Raw genomic sequence first — 16802 nt, 5'->3', positions numbered from 1 at the left:
ATCAGAGGGATTGACGCAACGTGAGGCGATACAACATGGATCATCACAACACGATTTTGGGGCACTTCAAGTATCTATCTACCTCCGCAATCCATTTCTTTAAAATCAACATTACCTTAGTCATCTTCTGAACTCTCACTCTCCTCTTTGTGTTGGGATCGCCGTGCCAAGGGTCGACGCACAAGGGGAGCGTCACATCAGAGGGATTGACGCAACGTGAGGCGATACAACATGGATCATCACAACACGATTTTGGGGCACTAGATCTCTCTGAGCAAGGGTTACTCTAATACCAAGTGTGATGCATTTGCACTCAAATCACTCACTCGACACGGCACAAAAAGGTAACATAATATGTGAGAGCAAGCCTCGTCACTTAATTTAAATTCTCCATTAAGAGTGACCAGAATGCATCATAAACACATAACTTTGCACATACTCCAAAGATACACATGCACAGACTCGAGAGGGGAGAAAGAACAGCATATAAAGATATTAGCACATAAGCGCTATGCTATGGGTTCAAACCTCGCTGCCAGCTTTATTTTTCTCAGTTGCAGCTTACAGATTGAAATGGCATCAACATAAAGATCATTCAGCAATAGTTAAATGAAGATAAAGAGAACAGTCTAAAGTCGTGATTATTTGGCTACGACCAAACTTATTGATGTTAAAACGAAGAAACAAAAACAAGACATTCTCAGAATCGATAACATGCACGAGGTAAGCAGGTTGTCGAATCTCAAGCCGAGTGAGACACCTTGAGCTCTCAAGCCCTCCGACTGCTTCTTCTTGTAGGAAGCTGGCGTGGGGTTGGTGCAGCTTTGGCACGACGGTGAGAAGAACGAGGTACACAATTTTCTTGCTCCGGGTGAACGGATAATGAGTCCTGTACCTTGAGGATGGTTGCCTGATCTTCTATCTCCTTAGAATCTCTGCTTCCACCTGTTTGCTTTCTGACATTAGCATGGCCTTTCGTGGTGGCTGCCCCAGCCGGGTTGAGGTTTCTTTCTTTTAGAACGAGCTTCTCTTCCATGAACCTGGACGTATCAGAAGCAATTTGTGTCTGAAGAGGAACAAGGTCTTTGTTCACACACTTGAGGGCGCTGATTACCTCCTTCCTCTCCTCTTTTATTTCAGCAGCAGCTGGGCTCCTGCCTTGGCTGCTTACATACTGATCAGCCTCATCTATTAAGCCTTGTGGCCTTTCACCTTGCGCAGGCGAGGGCAACCAGCCAGATATGCCAAGACCAAACCTCACAGGCAGAGAGTCAAAGGGTATCTTTCTGGGTCTCGGTCTCAAGTTTTCAACGTTGGTCTGAAAGATCATAAGCTCCCTTGGCAGTTGCTCTTCCTCCGTTTTTGGTCTTTCTGACATCTCTATTTGAGAACTCGCACTCAAATGTTCAATGTTGACCATCTCCCTTTGAGCACTAGCACTCAACTGGTCAATGTTGGCAATCTCTGTTTCCAAGCATGGCTGGTCTCTGCCCTCTCCCTGCAGCTCCAAGTTTGCTGCTTTGTTGGCATCCTCAGCAATCCTCGGCTTCTTGGCCTCACGATTTCTCGTCAATTTTCTTTTCCGGTTTGTGTTCTCTATTTCTTGTTCAGTGATAGTTTCCAACTTACAGACTGGAAAGACACCGACAGGAAATTGGTCAACTTTGATATCACCAGCTACTGCAGCATTGCTACTTGGCCTTGGTGAGGCTTGAGCTTTTCTATTGCTTGTTCTCTTGACTCCTACCTGAGGCTCATCTGCGGCATTATTTGGCGGATTATCCACTGCTCTGCCTTCGGATTGTAAAGTCTTTAGTCTTTTTGGAACCAAAGTTATTATAATATCCCTCTTTGCTTCATCTTCAGCATCTTTTGGATTGAACGCCTCCTCGTTCACAGATTCAAACTTTATTTTCTTTAGGGGACTAGGTTGATCTGTTTTGTTATTTCTCCCAATCCCACGTCTCTTGCTTGTGTTTCGCCTAGCTTTTGTTTTGCTGTTATCCACTTCATTGTCTTTTTTATTTATCAGTTCAGTCTTCATTGCTTCTACACCCGATGGCAGGTTTAATTCCTGGCTCGGTTTGGTGGATAACTCAATTAGCTGGCCTTCTCCATCATATGCAGCAGCTTTCCTTCCTCTCTTTGCTTTGCTTGTCACAAGATTACACTGGGGCTGTTTTGTTTGTGCCCTCTTTCTTTTACTTCCCACATCATTTCCCGCTACTGCAGAAGCACTAGAGTCTGATAAAATGTCTGAAATGTTTGGTTGAACTGCCACTTCCACTTGATCTGGCACAGGAGTCCGTCTTCTCTTTGTGTTGATTGTAGTAGCTACAGCAGCATTATTTCCCACTACTGCAGAAGCCTTAGAGTCTGATAAAATGTCTGAAATGTTTGGTTGAACTGCCACTTCCACATGATCTGGCACAGCAGTCCGTCTTCTCTTTGTTTTGATTGTAGTAGCCACAGCAGCATTAGGATCTGCTATGATGTCCGAAGATGTTGGTTGAGCAGCCTCTTTATCTGTCACTGCCTTTTGAAACCTTGATTCAGTTCCCATAGCATTTCGACACACTGCACTAGTGGTAATCTCAGCCATGGTAGCTGAAGGCTTTGGTAGGACAGCTTTCTGAGCTTCCCCAGCATTCCTTTTCCTCTTTGGTAGGATTTCCATGGACTTTCCCAGTGCTGCCTCTGGTGATTCATGTATCCTCCAGTCATTTTGACACACTGCGGTAGCATTAGTCTCAGCCATGGTAGCTGAAGGCTTTGGAAGAACCGCTTTCTGAGCTACCCCAGCATTCCTTTTCCTCTTCGGCAGGGTTTCCATGGACGTTCCCAGTGCTGCCCCTGGTGATTCATGTCTCCTCCAGTCATTTTGACACACTGCAGTAGCATTAGTCTCAGCCATGGTAGCTGAAGGCTTTGGTAGAACCGCTTTCTGAGCTACCCCAACATTCCTTTTCCTCTTCGGCAGGGTTTCCATGGACTTTCCCAGTGCTGCCTCTGGTGACAGTGCTGCCTCTGGCGATTCATGTCTCCTCCAGTCATTTTGACATACTGCAGTAGCATTAGTCTCAGCCATGGTGGCTGAAGGCTTTTTTGGTAGACCAGCTTTCTGAGCTTCCCCAGCATTCCTTTTCCTCTTTGGTAGAGTTTCCATGGACTTTCCCAGTGCTGCCTCTGGTGATTCATGTCTCTTCCAGTCATTTCCTGTTGTTTCCAGAGCTTGTGCCCAAATTTTCACTATTGTACCAGCACGAGCCTCGTTTGTATGATGAATTCTCGTGGATTTAGGCTTCAAACTCTTTGAGTTGTTGGCCATGTTTTGTGCAAGAGTAGGCAAAGAGGCTTTGTTCAGATGAAAATCTGGCACTGTGTTCTCCTTCTCAGCGAGGTATTCCAGCTTGCATACTTTATTTTCAGATGTATCATCGGCCATAGGGATGGGTGAAACAAATCCATTTTTGGTTTTGTTCTGATTCAAGGAGTGGTTCTTTCCATGATTGGGTTGCCTGGTCTTATGGATGGGAAGGTGTAGGTTGGCCTTCTCACAAGACAATGTTAGTGGAGAATGCATACGACCTGTTCTAGCTGAAGCTCCATGGCAAATAGCCCCTCTAGAAGCTTTGCCACATCCATCAATTGAACCTAGCTTGTCTATAGTTTTCTCAGCTTCTTTAGTAAAAACCGAGCTTGTTTCCAGCTTTCTCACTACCTCCCTACTGTTCTCTACTTCTGTCGCTGCAGTTAACAAAAAAACAGGTGAAGTGGATGTTGATCGAACTGGATCCCTGCTCACTGTGGCAGCTAGAGCTGCTCGTGCTGCTAGAGGGCTCAAATGCTGCTTTGTTGCTAGTACCTCTGCTGGCTGGCTATCTTCTTTAGATAAACCCTTTACAGACTTTATGGCTGCCCTTTTATGGGAGCTCTTGCCAAAGCGAATAACTGTAGGGGTAGCTTTACTTTGCAATTTTCCTTTTGTTCTTGATGTTCGTTCTCTGCTATTTGTCTCATTGGTATCTGATTCAGCAAACTAGGTCAGAGACTTTGGCCTGGTCACATCAAGCCTAAATCAGGGTATCGTGCAAAACAAAGCAATCCAATTTGAGTACCTGCTGAAGGTTTTCTTGAGCAATGAAGCTTTTCGGCCATCAAGGTGATTCTGTCAATCTCCTTCTCTAGTTGGGCTTGGATATCGCTTCCAATATCACTCTGTTCATATGGGCTGTCGTTCTCTGATTTTGTGGAATCCAACCATTCAGATATGACTGGATGGTGTATGATGTCTTCTTTGATTATCTGCCGAACTTGGTTGGCTGACACAATGCATGTTTGTTCTTCCGTACCCCTATCTAGCCATACCAGTTCAATGTTGCATCTACAAATGGCCCTTACAGAATGTTTCTGTCGAACAATCTGTTCAAATCAATTGAAAGAGGTTACTTAAATGAACACCTGCAAACGGAACTATGAAACCAGATGTTATGCTACATATCATGCCTTTTCTATGCGAGCATCAAAGTACTGCGGATTCCCGGCCATCAGATTTTGAGAAGCTACTACAAGATCTCCCTCCTGCAGCTGCATACACTGGCCTTTTCCTAATACTTTCGATCGTGGCCGAAGTACTGCCCTTAAATCATCTGTGCTTGATATGCTTTGCTCCTCATTTTCCAGCCCGCAAAAGTGGACTTCGAGAACCCCATGCGAACTGTCGAGACAAAGAACGACTAAGAAAAAACAAAAGGACCAAAATATCAAAAAACAGACGGAAATTTTGGGATTTGTAATGACGTTAGTCAGGCATGCCTTTGGAGCCTCTCTGATCTTCCCATAGAAACAAGTCGCAAGGAAGCGGCTGCTAAAACGACTGGAGACTGACTGAGATATAGCATTTTCTAATATAGTATTTGCGTACTACGAAAGGATGTGTAAACGAGACCGTCTACGACAGTTTACGTGATAATGCTAGACCAGATACTAAATTTGCAAACAGTGTTGAGTAGATCTTGGTTTGAATTCACATAGATCGTGAAGTTTAACAGATAAAGTTTCCTTGATGTTCAACTGTGACGACATGCCTTTTCTAGCTGCCTTTTGAAGCATATTAGCGCAAACAGATTGCTTGACATCGACGATCGGTAATATTTTTTCAGATTCGGATCATGATCTATTCCTGAAAACTCGGAGCAGTTGTTGTATGGTAGCGGATGCCCCCGGGTGTGGGAGAAGATTGCCTTTCACTGTGCTGTTCTAGTTTCCACCTGCTCAAACACTCCGGTTTCCATCGACAGCCAATTCTTATCATCGGAGAGAGATCATCAAACTCAACTGGCTTAAAAGACATCTGACATCGTTTAGTAATAGCCTACCCTCTCAGGAGGTAGTCTACCGCCGGAAAACTTGACACAGAATGAAGCTTCCTAATAAGTTGCGAGCATGCAGTTAATCGTTACACTCCTTATTAGAACATCTCAGCCACCTAATGACCTGAAGGAGCGAGACATATGCATGAGATGGCGTTGGCACGATGGTATGTGATCTTGACATAAATCATATGTCACAAGGTTAAATCCTCCGAGAACGATAATAACGGAAGACAATTAAATCGGCATTGAGAGAGACAAGGCATGGGGATATTACCCGATGGAAACTTCGCAGTCGTACCAGGCGTTGTCGGATGCACGCTTCCCCTCCAACGCGACAGTGTTCTTGCTCCTGCTACGGGTCGGCATGGCGAAGCAAGGACCGAGAGGGGAAACAAAGCCAGGGAGGCACACTCACAGGCAGGAGGGGGAGGAGTCAAGCGCGCACGCCAGAGGAGAGAGGAAGCGCGGGGGGAAACAGCGGAGCTCCAAGGGGTTTACAGCCATGGCCTTCTGAACGGTCTGGATAGAGACAGATTGACAGACGACCTCGACATGGATCGAAGGAACAAGGAAAAAGGCAGGTTATGCCCGTTGCATGACCATCGTCCAACGGACATATTTTCATTTGCCCCCGGAGCCTCTAAATTCAATCCTAAGTTTGCTTAATAGCGAAGGTCCCACGCATTATTAAGAAGCCTTTAGGGTAGTGTCACACGTATGGTTTTTTCCTTCTTCTTTTTTTGAAAATGGCTTGAAATTTGAAAGATGCCTCAAGGTGTACCCAAGGGTTGAGCTCACTCACCCATGTACACATTTACACACTCAAACCACTTGAGCTACAACCCCTTGGCTACACCTACAGCCTTTTGTAGACTCTTAAAGTAAAGATGACCAAATTTTGAGCGAGGCAAAAGAACATATCCCACCGTATTCACTTGACTTCTACAATTTCCCATAAAATCTAGATTGAGATACATGTGACACAAATCTTAGGCTTCAAGATGCAATGCATGACAAGCTAGGGTAAGGACTACAATGTGCACAAGTCAACAAAGGAGAGAGAGAGAGAGAGAGAGAGAGAGAGAGAGAGTACTACCAAACACAACACATACTACATAGTCAAGACACACAATGTTGAGGGTAATTGATAATGAAATCTATAAAAATCGAGAAGAATCAGCCAATCAAAGATGGATAGAGGCTTAAAAACCTATCGCCTAGCCTACAAGAGCCAAAGATGTTGCAAATGCAAATGTTGCAGGTCAAAACGCAGAGAAAGTAGCATTAAATGCAATCGCTAGCATAAAAATAATGCAAAAAAATAGAAAATGCAAAGGCTAAAAATCAAAATGTAGGTAGCCACAACATTAAATGCAGTCAAGGTTAGCCTGGAAGATTATCATAGTAGTAAAAATGCAGAGAGTTAACAGTTCAAAGTTCGAGAAACTATTTGCCTAACTATAGCAAACACAAATGATCAATAATCAACAGGAGACAGCAACGCAAATGTACATCTTGAAATCTAATATCATGTTAGAAGTGGATGCACGAATGGAAGCATAGAAGAATGTTGAAGTAAACTGTTGAACACAAGAAAGAAGAGAGAGAAAAGTGAAAACACAATAACACCTCAAAGGAGAACTCAAAGGTATGTTGGGAAAATGGAATACATACACCAAACACAAGACAATCATGGACAATAGTAAGTCACTGGTTACATGGGCATTAGCACTAGCTCAATCTCTCCAATAAGCCCGACATTGGAATCTGTAAAAGATTAATGAATAGATTGTGGAGGGAGCCACATAAATAGGCAAGAAATATGCCAATAATGTGATCAGGTCGGCTAGCAATAAATGCCCAAATCAACATCATAATGACAAATAAAAAATGCCTAAAAACACTGTAATGTTGAACCCACTCATGAGCTAACTATATTGCTAACACTTGCATCTTAGCTAGGTAGAATGAAGTCCCTTCCTTTGAGACAATAAAGTGTAGGTATCCAATCTTTTTCTTGAAGAAGACATAGTTGCTTTTCTTGGCATAAAGTTTATTTGCCATGAGGGTTTCAAGGATGATTCAAAGGTGGGTTAGGTGTTGTCATTTTCCTTTAGAGTAGGTCAAAATATTGTCAAAGAAAACAGTGATAAATTCATCAAGATATGGCCTAAATATATATTGAACTAACTGGTTAAAAGTAGCTAGAGCATTTGTTAGTCCAAACTTCAATAGACATTACTATAAATTCATAGTAGCCATATCTAGTATTGAAAGCAGTTTTTTAAATATCTTTGTCTCCCTAATTCAAATTTATTGTACTACATGAGCTCAATATTTTGGACCATTGGGCACACTCTTATTTCAAGAGTCTCAACCTACGAAATCCATGAATAGCTCTCACCTAGCCTACTCATATGCATGTATGAATCCAAAGACTTGACAAAATGTAGTGAACATACTTGCTATCACTTACCACATCATCGTAGCTCGTATTGGCAAGCACGCTCCGCAAGTCACATGTGCACTCTTTGCCTTGATCTTGCTTTTATTATTGGCATGCAAAAGAGGAGTTGCTATAGGCAAGCATGAGGAGAAGAAGAGAAGAAGAGAGCTTCTTGCCACATGTCCCTTGCTCTCCTCCCCTCACACTCTCAACCTTATGAGCTCTCACTCATACACAAGATTCATGAGGATGGGATAGAGAAGAAGATAGAAAGAGAGAACAGAGATTCACTCCTTAACCCTCACCCTCCCTCTTATTCACACTCTATCATAGACAATAAAGTAACAAGAGGATGAGTAGCCAAAGTTTGCACACATATGAATAGCCTTTTCCATTAGTTCTCATCCTTTTCATATAAGAAATTTAGAGTTAGAGTTTCCCCATGTCCTTTGGGCATCATGCTCTTTTTGTGGCCATGTAGACTAGTCATGGCTCCTATTTTATGCCCTAAGCCTTTGTTTTGTGCCATAAATCACGTGATGCACTGCCATCTACAAAAACAATTAATGTTCACTAGTATTATTTGAAAATGAAAATTTAAAGTACCATTGTTTTACTTGATTAACCCTTTTACCCCAAAATTTGATTATAGGTTGATTGCTTGATGATCGGTTCCTTGTCAAAAGGAGTTACTCTTAGGAAAATAACTTGAAGATCTTCCCCTTTGCATAAAATAATATAATATTCGAAGCTTGTGGGCTTGGTTTAGTGTGGGCAACGTTTTCTAAGCTATTTGTCAATCAAGGATTGTAGTGTTATTAGTATGTACATCAAGAATGGTTTTATTTATTTATAATAGGAGCTTTCAAGATTCACTAGTAGTGCAAAAATCCAAGTTATAAGTGAGCTCAATGAGAGCATCCAAATCTGTCCATTGAAACATAAGGGCATACAAGTAAGACGTAAGATCATTGAGCAATGGGGGTCCATTCAAGCAACTTGCAATGTGAAGCTCTTCTTTAGTCAAGGATCTTGTTGACCACCAAGGTGTTAGAGCAACTATTTAGGTGTATGAAGTTTGCAAGTCTTTAGGATTAATCATAAAGATGTTCAATCACAATATATTGGGTTGTTATCTAGCAAACTGATTGCACAATGTTATTCAATCAAGGTGAAAAAGGTGAATGCATTTAGTGGCCATTTCAAGGTGTTGTTGGTACCAATTTCATGCAAAGATTTGATGAGGTATACTTGTATTTAAGTTTTTCTATGTTGGAAGGATCTTGAAGTCTTATAATTGTGACCTTGGTGGAAAGAATGTGGTATTTTGGGAGTTGATAATGGGGTAGTTCATAAGAGAGTTGCTCTTGGATAGGAGCTTTGTAAAGGTACTGAAGATAGAGTCTAGCTATAAGAAATATCCAAGCTAGCTGTACATGGAGCAATAGGTTCTAGTTCTCTTTAGATGGCAAAGGGGAAGTGGCTTGTGATTACTATAAAAAGATGGGGGGAGAGAGAGGGAGCTTGAGCTCTTGCAAGACACACAACAGATAGAGAATACACATAATATAGGAAGCTAAAAACCCTATTCTTTTTTTTTCATTTTCTTCCCCACTATAACAATCTACCAAAAAAATAAGAGAGAGCACAACATACATAATATACAAGTGGTCCATAGTGTAAACACGCTACCTATAAAGATGACTAGGTAGATATCCCATAACTATTGTAGAGTATCACTAGAATGATATGCCGATGCAGATATCAATCACGTTAGTGATATGAATGCAAAAATAGTTATCAAGGTACACGAGTGTCTACTTGCATTGAGCTTGACATATCAACACTCCCTCTCAAGCTCAACTCCATGATCTATAATGCAAGTAAGCTTTGAGAATGTCAAAGATTTTTTTGCTCTAAGACCCTTGGTAAAAATATCAGCAACATGCTCCTCTATATTCACATATATGAGATTAATATTACCTACCAAGACCCACTCTCTTATGAAACCATATTGGATCTCAATGTGTCTCGTGCATGCATGAAACATTGGAATCCTTGCCAATCATGTAGTGCTCATGTTGTCACAATGAATAACAACTCTCCTATCTATTTGCATCCCTAAATCATCAAGGACTTTTCGCATCCAAGCTACCTCACATGCTGCCATAGTAGCACCCTTGTACTCTGCCTCTGTACTTAACAATGCAACATATGTTGTTACTTACTACTCCAAGTCACAGCCCCACTCCCAAGGGAAAACACATAGCCATTCGTGGACTTCCTACTAGATACACTACCTACCTAATTTGTATTAGTATAGCCAAATAATTACACCACTGAATCGGCCTCATAAAAGATACCATAATCCAATGCAACCTTACAATACCACAAGGTATGTCTCACATTGTCCAAATGAGGCTTATGAGGCACTTTTATGAACTAACTCTCTGAGCCAACTATATAGTTATAATATGGCTTAGTAATAGTAGTGAAGATCAAACTTTCCACCATCTTCTTGTACATTGTGGGACCTCCAATATCACACCCATATCAACATTTGGCTTCATATTTTGATCCAATGGCATTGAGATTGGCTTATAATCAACCATACCATATTTCTTCAGCATATCTAAGATGTACTATATTTGTGAACATCGTACCCCCTTAGATATTCTTATCACGTCAATGCCAAGAAAGTATTTCACCTCTCCTAAATCTTTTATGTCAAATTTCTACTTGAAAAGTCTCTCCACATGCTCCACCTCTTGTACATTATCATCCCCAACAAAAAAATCATCCACATACAAGGCAAATCACAACAATGCCCCTATCACTTTGATGCCCATAAAGCAAGTGATTTGCATATTCAACATGAAAACCAATAGAGACAAGATTATATGCTAGCTTGTCATGCCATGCTCTATTGATACATATTTTAGTCCTTCTATACAAGGCTTTGCATAGCCTATACACATAGTCAGGGTGAACCATGGTCTCATAACCTTGTGGTCGGTCCATGTACACTTCTTCTTGCAACTCATTATGCAAGAATGCATTCTTTACATCCATTTGATGCAAGACCTAACCTTTTTCTCTTGTAACCACTACAATGGCAGGCTCACAGTTGCCATCTTTGCCACATTGGAACAAATATCTCCTCATAACCAATCCCATAACAACCGAGTGCATAACCTTTGGTAACCAATCTTGCTTTACTCACACTTACATCTACATTATGTTTTATCTAAATCCACATGTAGCCTATAGTTTTTTTTCCTCGGGCAATGGCACTAAATCCCAAGTTTGATTTACATCCATTGTAACCATTTATTCATCAATGGCTTTCTCTCCATGCACATGATCAATAGCTTCCTTAAAACAAATGGGCTCAACTGATTTGTAGAAACATCTAGCATACCAAATGACTCAACTACTTTTTATGTTCCCTTTTGTGATACATTTTCTATACTTGTAGTAGGAGTGCTATTTGCAAGCAACCTACCACTTTGTGGTCTATCAATAGACATACTAGAAGAGGACTCTTCTAGCCCACATATTATTTGCGATTGTGGACTCGCATCTTATGCAATCACATTTTCTTTTACATCATTTGCAACAAGCTATTTTTCAACAATATACCAACTACTCATCTCATCAAACATAACATCTGTGTTCACCTATAACTTGTGCATAATTAGATTATAACATGTGTAACCCTCTTTTCTCAAGGGAATAGCCAACAAATACACACTTTTCAACTTTCAAATCCACTTCTTTCTTAGCTCACCAGGAATGTGTACATATGCAATGCATCCAAACACTTTAAATTGTGACAAATCTAGTTTTTTGCCATCAAACTTCTCCTCTTGTGTCACATCATGCACTGCAGCAATGGGAGTCTTATTCATAATATATATAAGTGTAGAGATAGCTTTAGCCCGATAACAACGAAGCATGTTTTCAGCCCCATCAAGGCTTGTGTAGTTTATAGAATGTGCTTGTTCTTCCTTTAAGTAACACCGTTCTATTGGCAAAGTGTACTTACATGTGTAAATTACCTCTAAATTTCATGTTGTTTTAGAAAATTATTGAATTCATTGGAGAGACACACTCCCTCTCCATCTAATCTTAGGCACTTAATCTACACACTTGTTTGTTTCTCCATGAAAATTTTTTAACCTTGAAAGTGAGAGAACACCTTGCTTTTCTCCTTCATAAAATACACACATACCTTCCTTAAATGATCATCAATAAAAGTTATATAATATATACATCTAGCCATGTAATATTTGTAGAACCCCATACATCTTTCCTTGAATGATCATCAATATAGGTTACATAATACTTACATCTACCCATTGATTCGATATTTGTAGACATCACACATCTGAATGTACAATATCAAGTAAATACTTGCAAGTTACATGTTTATCACATGAGAAAATGCATGCCTTGTCTGTTTTCTAAATTGGCATGCTTCACATACTTTTTACATATCGACCACTTTAAACTTAGGCAAGCCCATCACAATTTCATGTGACTACATTTTCTTCAACTACTACACATTTACATGGCCAATACATTTATGCCAAATTTCAATATTAGCCATAACCCTTGTGCCTTGCGCAAACATGGCAGCCTTCAGGTTGAGTGCATTCATATCCAAGGTAAACATTCTTCCCACACACGTTGTCAGAAAGTTTATTGTTTAAAATATAAATCATGGAATTCTTATGAACACAGAAGAACTTTACTAGGATTTATATGAGGAATTTTCATACATAACTCAGTCATTGTTACCCAACAACCAACTTAGATATCACTTAGTTACATAAGTTCTTTTGTATTTGTCATACAATTTTCAGTTGTACCATGTATATTGATAAAAAATTAAGTCTATGGGAACCCACAACTTGATCAACTGGAAGTAATTGACAATTTGCAGGCTAAGCCACATTGGTTCAAGTGGAAAATTTGGTTAGAAATCAAGAAAAGTGCCAAAAGTCCACTAGGTTCATGGGGGACTTGAAATAATGGACTAAAATGACCTGTAAGTGACCTAAGTGGTCAAAAAGATAAGTGGGAGCTCAGCAGGATGTAGCCCGCATTTTTCGGTGCAAAAAGCGGGCCTACATACTTGTGACAACTGGAGAAGGAGCAATGGACTATGGTGCATGCTCCAAAGCATGCAAACTCAAGACAAATTGGAGCTGAAGAAGGAGTTACAAACAAGGAAGGTGAGAGCTCTTCTTACCCGTCCATTTGGTATGACGAAAATGAATGGTTTGACAATCCACAAATGGGGGAAAACCTGAGAAAAAGGATTCAGCCTGCTCTTGTGTACATCTTCTCTCATTTTTTTACATTATTCATGGTCCAATGAAGCCCGTCTTGTACCCAAGTACTTGAGTGACTTTGGGGCAAGCAAAGGGGAGGATTTTAAAGGTGTATGGGCTGTTATGGACTGAAAAAACTAGTCATAAATAGGGCAGCCCATTGTTCTTGTCCATTTTGATGAGTGAACAAGTGATCTATGTGGTTGTAATAGAGGAAATTGACCTCTGAACATCAGGGCTTTACTTGTGAATGACTAGAGGAGCTTATTCTTGAGATTATGTACACTTTTGGAGCTTGATTATGGGCTGGAAATCACTGTTTTAAAACAGGGCTGAAGTTAAATTTACGCTTAATCAATGCATTTCATGAGCTTTTGAGCTATGCCTTAAATGTACTTGAGTCTACCATCAAAATACTTGTTTCTTGGAGTTGTTATCCATCCATGTACATGAAATAAAAGTCATTTGAGCTTGCATTTGGAATATGCATTTGATTTAAATCTAAGATTATCCCTTATGTAATGGCTTATTATTCCCAAATGCATTTGATGTGATCAAGACAAAGTTATTCATTCCATTCATGTATGCTAAATAAACAAAAAAAGTTTAATATCTTCTTCTTCAACTAAGTCAATTCTAAAACCCAAATCTTGTCAAATCCCAATCTTTCCTCCTTCTCCAATCCTTGAATCCCACACTCTTGTTCTGCTCTAAACCCCAGTGGTAGGCCTTCAATCCTCAACACGACGACAGTGGTGAAACCGACGTGAAGGTCAGCTGTGGAAGAAGTACAATGGGAGAATCGTCAAGTTCGGGAGGAGAGGCCTTGCAACAGTTGGTTCATCTGATGCAAGAAAGCCAACAACAACAATTGCAATTTCAGTAGCAGTTGCAATTGCAACAACAATGGAGACTAGAAGAAGAGCAGAATGATGGCGCCGCCATTAAAGCTTTGGAAGCAGTTGGGCAAGAGCTCGGGCAAGAGCTCAGCAATTTAATGGGCAAAATGTGTCCTCTTTTATTCACCTCTATACTGACAAGATGGTCTCCTTTGGAGTTTCTCATCATGCCTGGAGCCGATATTTTGCCCGTTTGGCCATGCATGGCCTCCAGGACCGAATTCATGGTCTTTTCCAAAAAGATGCGGGATGGTCCGCATTCAAGAAGGCTCTTCGAGAAGAATTTTTTCTTAAAGATTCTGACCTCATGACGAAGAAAGTCTTCACTGAATGGGTCGAAAGGCCCAATAAGGGTCTAATCGCCAATGCTCTTCACCGCGAATTTGAAAGCAAATTTGCTCAACTAGATCCTGACAATTAGCAGGGTATGGAAAGCCAGAAGATTGAATTATTTCTAAAGGCTACAGATCATTTTCTTCAAGAGAAGCTAACTAATCGGGTTGAAGATCCTGACTCTGAGACGGGATTGAAGACTGCTTGGAGTGATGTCAGTGAAGCAATTGATATGATTGCTTGAAGAGAGCGGATGTGCCTAAGATGGGGATCTACCTCTGCACCGACTGAATCCATGAAGGAGCATGTTCCTGTTTCTCGACCTCCTATCTCTATGGCCGAGCAACCAAGAAATCCTATTGTTTCATCTCCAAAGAAGGATGTCATGGACGAGCAAATTAAGAGCATGCGGGATCTCCATCTTAATCTAACGGAGATTAATTCCAAGGTGGAAAGGCTTGATGTGAAAGTGGAAGAAAGGGGACGGTCAACTGCCCACGGTCAACTGCCCAAAGACCCGTACGAGAAGGCTTCAAAAGACATTGTATCTAGTGTGATAGCCTACAACATGATAAGAGGGAGTGTGGTGCATTCCGTGAAGCTGAAGCGCAAAATTAGTCTTTTGAAAGGATGGTAAAATTCATGCAACCGAAACCGGGCTTCCTTTTGAGCCAAATTTCAGTAACGGTGGCATGAAGAAAAGACTAGATGATTTGGCAACAAGAACAGCCTATGTAGCTGTTGATGCAACAACCTATGGGCTGCAAATTGAGCCAACTAATGAAATTGTTAAAGCATGTAAAACTGATGCAAAATCTAAAGTGTGGATGCAGGCCTTAGATCGCATGGAGCAAGGCAAGGCAACCAAAGATGATTTAACTACTGCCAGTCAATGCATCCAAGGAAGAACTGGATGGACTGAGCCAGTTGATTCATTTTCAGCTTTTGCTCGGTTAGCTGAAATTAATAATCATGAAGCTATGGTAGAAAAAAAGAGAAGAAGATGTTGCCGGTCCCTCCTCTTCGGGGCCAACTAAATGTATGACAAGAAGTAAACCGGATCAACAGAAGGCTACTGAAAATCCACCACCGCCAGAGCTTGATATGGGAGATGCCCCTCAAGCAAAGAAGACGAAAGGAAAAAGAAAGGCAAACATCCCAGCTACAAGTTGCAGTCTGACATAGAGACTGCAACAGATCTTAAGCGGATCCTAGAAGAAAGGATTCTTGGAAGTAGAATTGAATTTACATTAGGTGAAATTCTCGAAATTGCAAAATGAGGATTTCATGATGTAATTAAATAAAAAAGACAATATGTTGGTGAGGAAACTGAAGAATCCGTGCATGCTTTTTTTGCAAGCACTTCATGTGTATTTGCAGGATGAAGAGAAGCTAAAAACTCAAGGGATTCTATTGGAGGCAATGAAAGAATTGATTGCAGCCATAGAAGCCAAAGATGAAGACATCTATGAAGCAGAAATTGAAGAAGCTATTGCAGAAAATGTTATGGTGGGGTCTTCTCGATCCAAAGTGCAGCCCATGCATAAGAAAGAAGCTCATATTCACAACATGTAAGAAGAAAGTGATGCTCACTTTATTTCTAGTAGTCACTACTCCCGTACCCATTGGGCAAGGGCGACCACCGAAACCGTTGTTAAGATTGGAGAAAAAGAGACTCCATGCATTACCCTTATAGACCATGGCTCGGAAATCAATGTCATGTCAAGAAGTCTCTACGAAAATGGTGGATGGCCCATAGATGTGGACCCAGGATGGCGCATGAAAGCAGCCAATAACTCCTTTGGCAAACTCTATGCGGCATGCCCTTATGTACAAGTTACTATTGGTAATGTAAAAGATGAATTTCATTTCTTTGTTCAAGATTCCTGCAGCTATCCTATCATTCTTGGACAACCTTTTATTTCTGAATCTCGTTTGGAGACAAAGGCCCTTGATGATGGTTCATCATATGCTCGGATAAGAAGCAAGGAAAATGACAAAGCTGTCCAATTTTTGACTGTATGTGTAAATCATCACCGGAACAGAGATCGATTGAGAGATCATCCTGTACCTCCTAATGCCCAAGAATTTAAGGGTTTTCGGGTAGCATTGCTATAAGTGGAGGCTATGGCGGTGCTTCATGTCAGAAAAATTTGCCTCCACAAGTAAAGGGGGCAATGCCAAAAGCTGACTTGCAAGTTTTTATGTCATGTGGAACGAGAGCTGAAGCAAATTGATGTTTTGCCTAAAGATGAAGAAATTTCAGGGCTATTTCATGGGCTGATTTATAATGATACATTGGCTAAAATATATGCAGCTGTTCATGCAGAAAATCAAGCTAGAAATCAGTCCATACAGGTATGCACATTGGATATGTATGACATAATTCAAGAATTTTCAGATCAAGAAG

At 40.8% G+C, this 16802-nt stretch overlaps 1 protein-coding gene across 1 annotated transcript; it reads right to left on the bottom strand.

The window, feature by feature from the left end:
• Window positions 1–437: 437 nt before the first annotated feature.
• Window positions 438–6021, bottom strand: LOC148023106 (uncharacterized). Its single transcript, XM_087696095.1, has 4 exons — window positions 5650–6021; window positions 4507–4717; window positions 4119–4422; window positions 438–4026 (listed from the first exon to the last, which is right to left on the bottom strand). Exons 1-4 carry the CDS (start codon window positions 5739–5741, stop codon window positions 770–772), a joined length of 3864 nt encoding a protein of 1287 aa, XP_087552221.1. The 5' UTR covers window positions 5742–6021; the 3' UTR covers window positions 438–769.
• Between the last annotated feature and the right edge of the window lie 10781 nt (window positions 6022–16802).

Source organism: Lygodium microphyllum, chromosome 16 (genome assembly GCF_053477565.2).
Source record: "Lygodium microphyllum isolate KBCC chromosome 16, Lygodium_microphyllum_v1.1.10, whole genome shotgun sequence".
In the NCBI taxonomy this organism is placed as follows: Eukaryota; Viridiplantae; Streptophyta; class Polypodiopsida; order Schizaeales; family Lygodiaceae; genus Lygodium; species Lygodium microphyllum.
The sequence above is the reverse complement of the archived record's forward strand: the minus strand, read 5'-3'. Positions and strand labels throughout refer to the sequence as shown.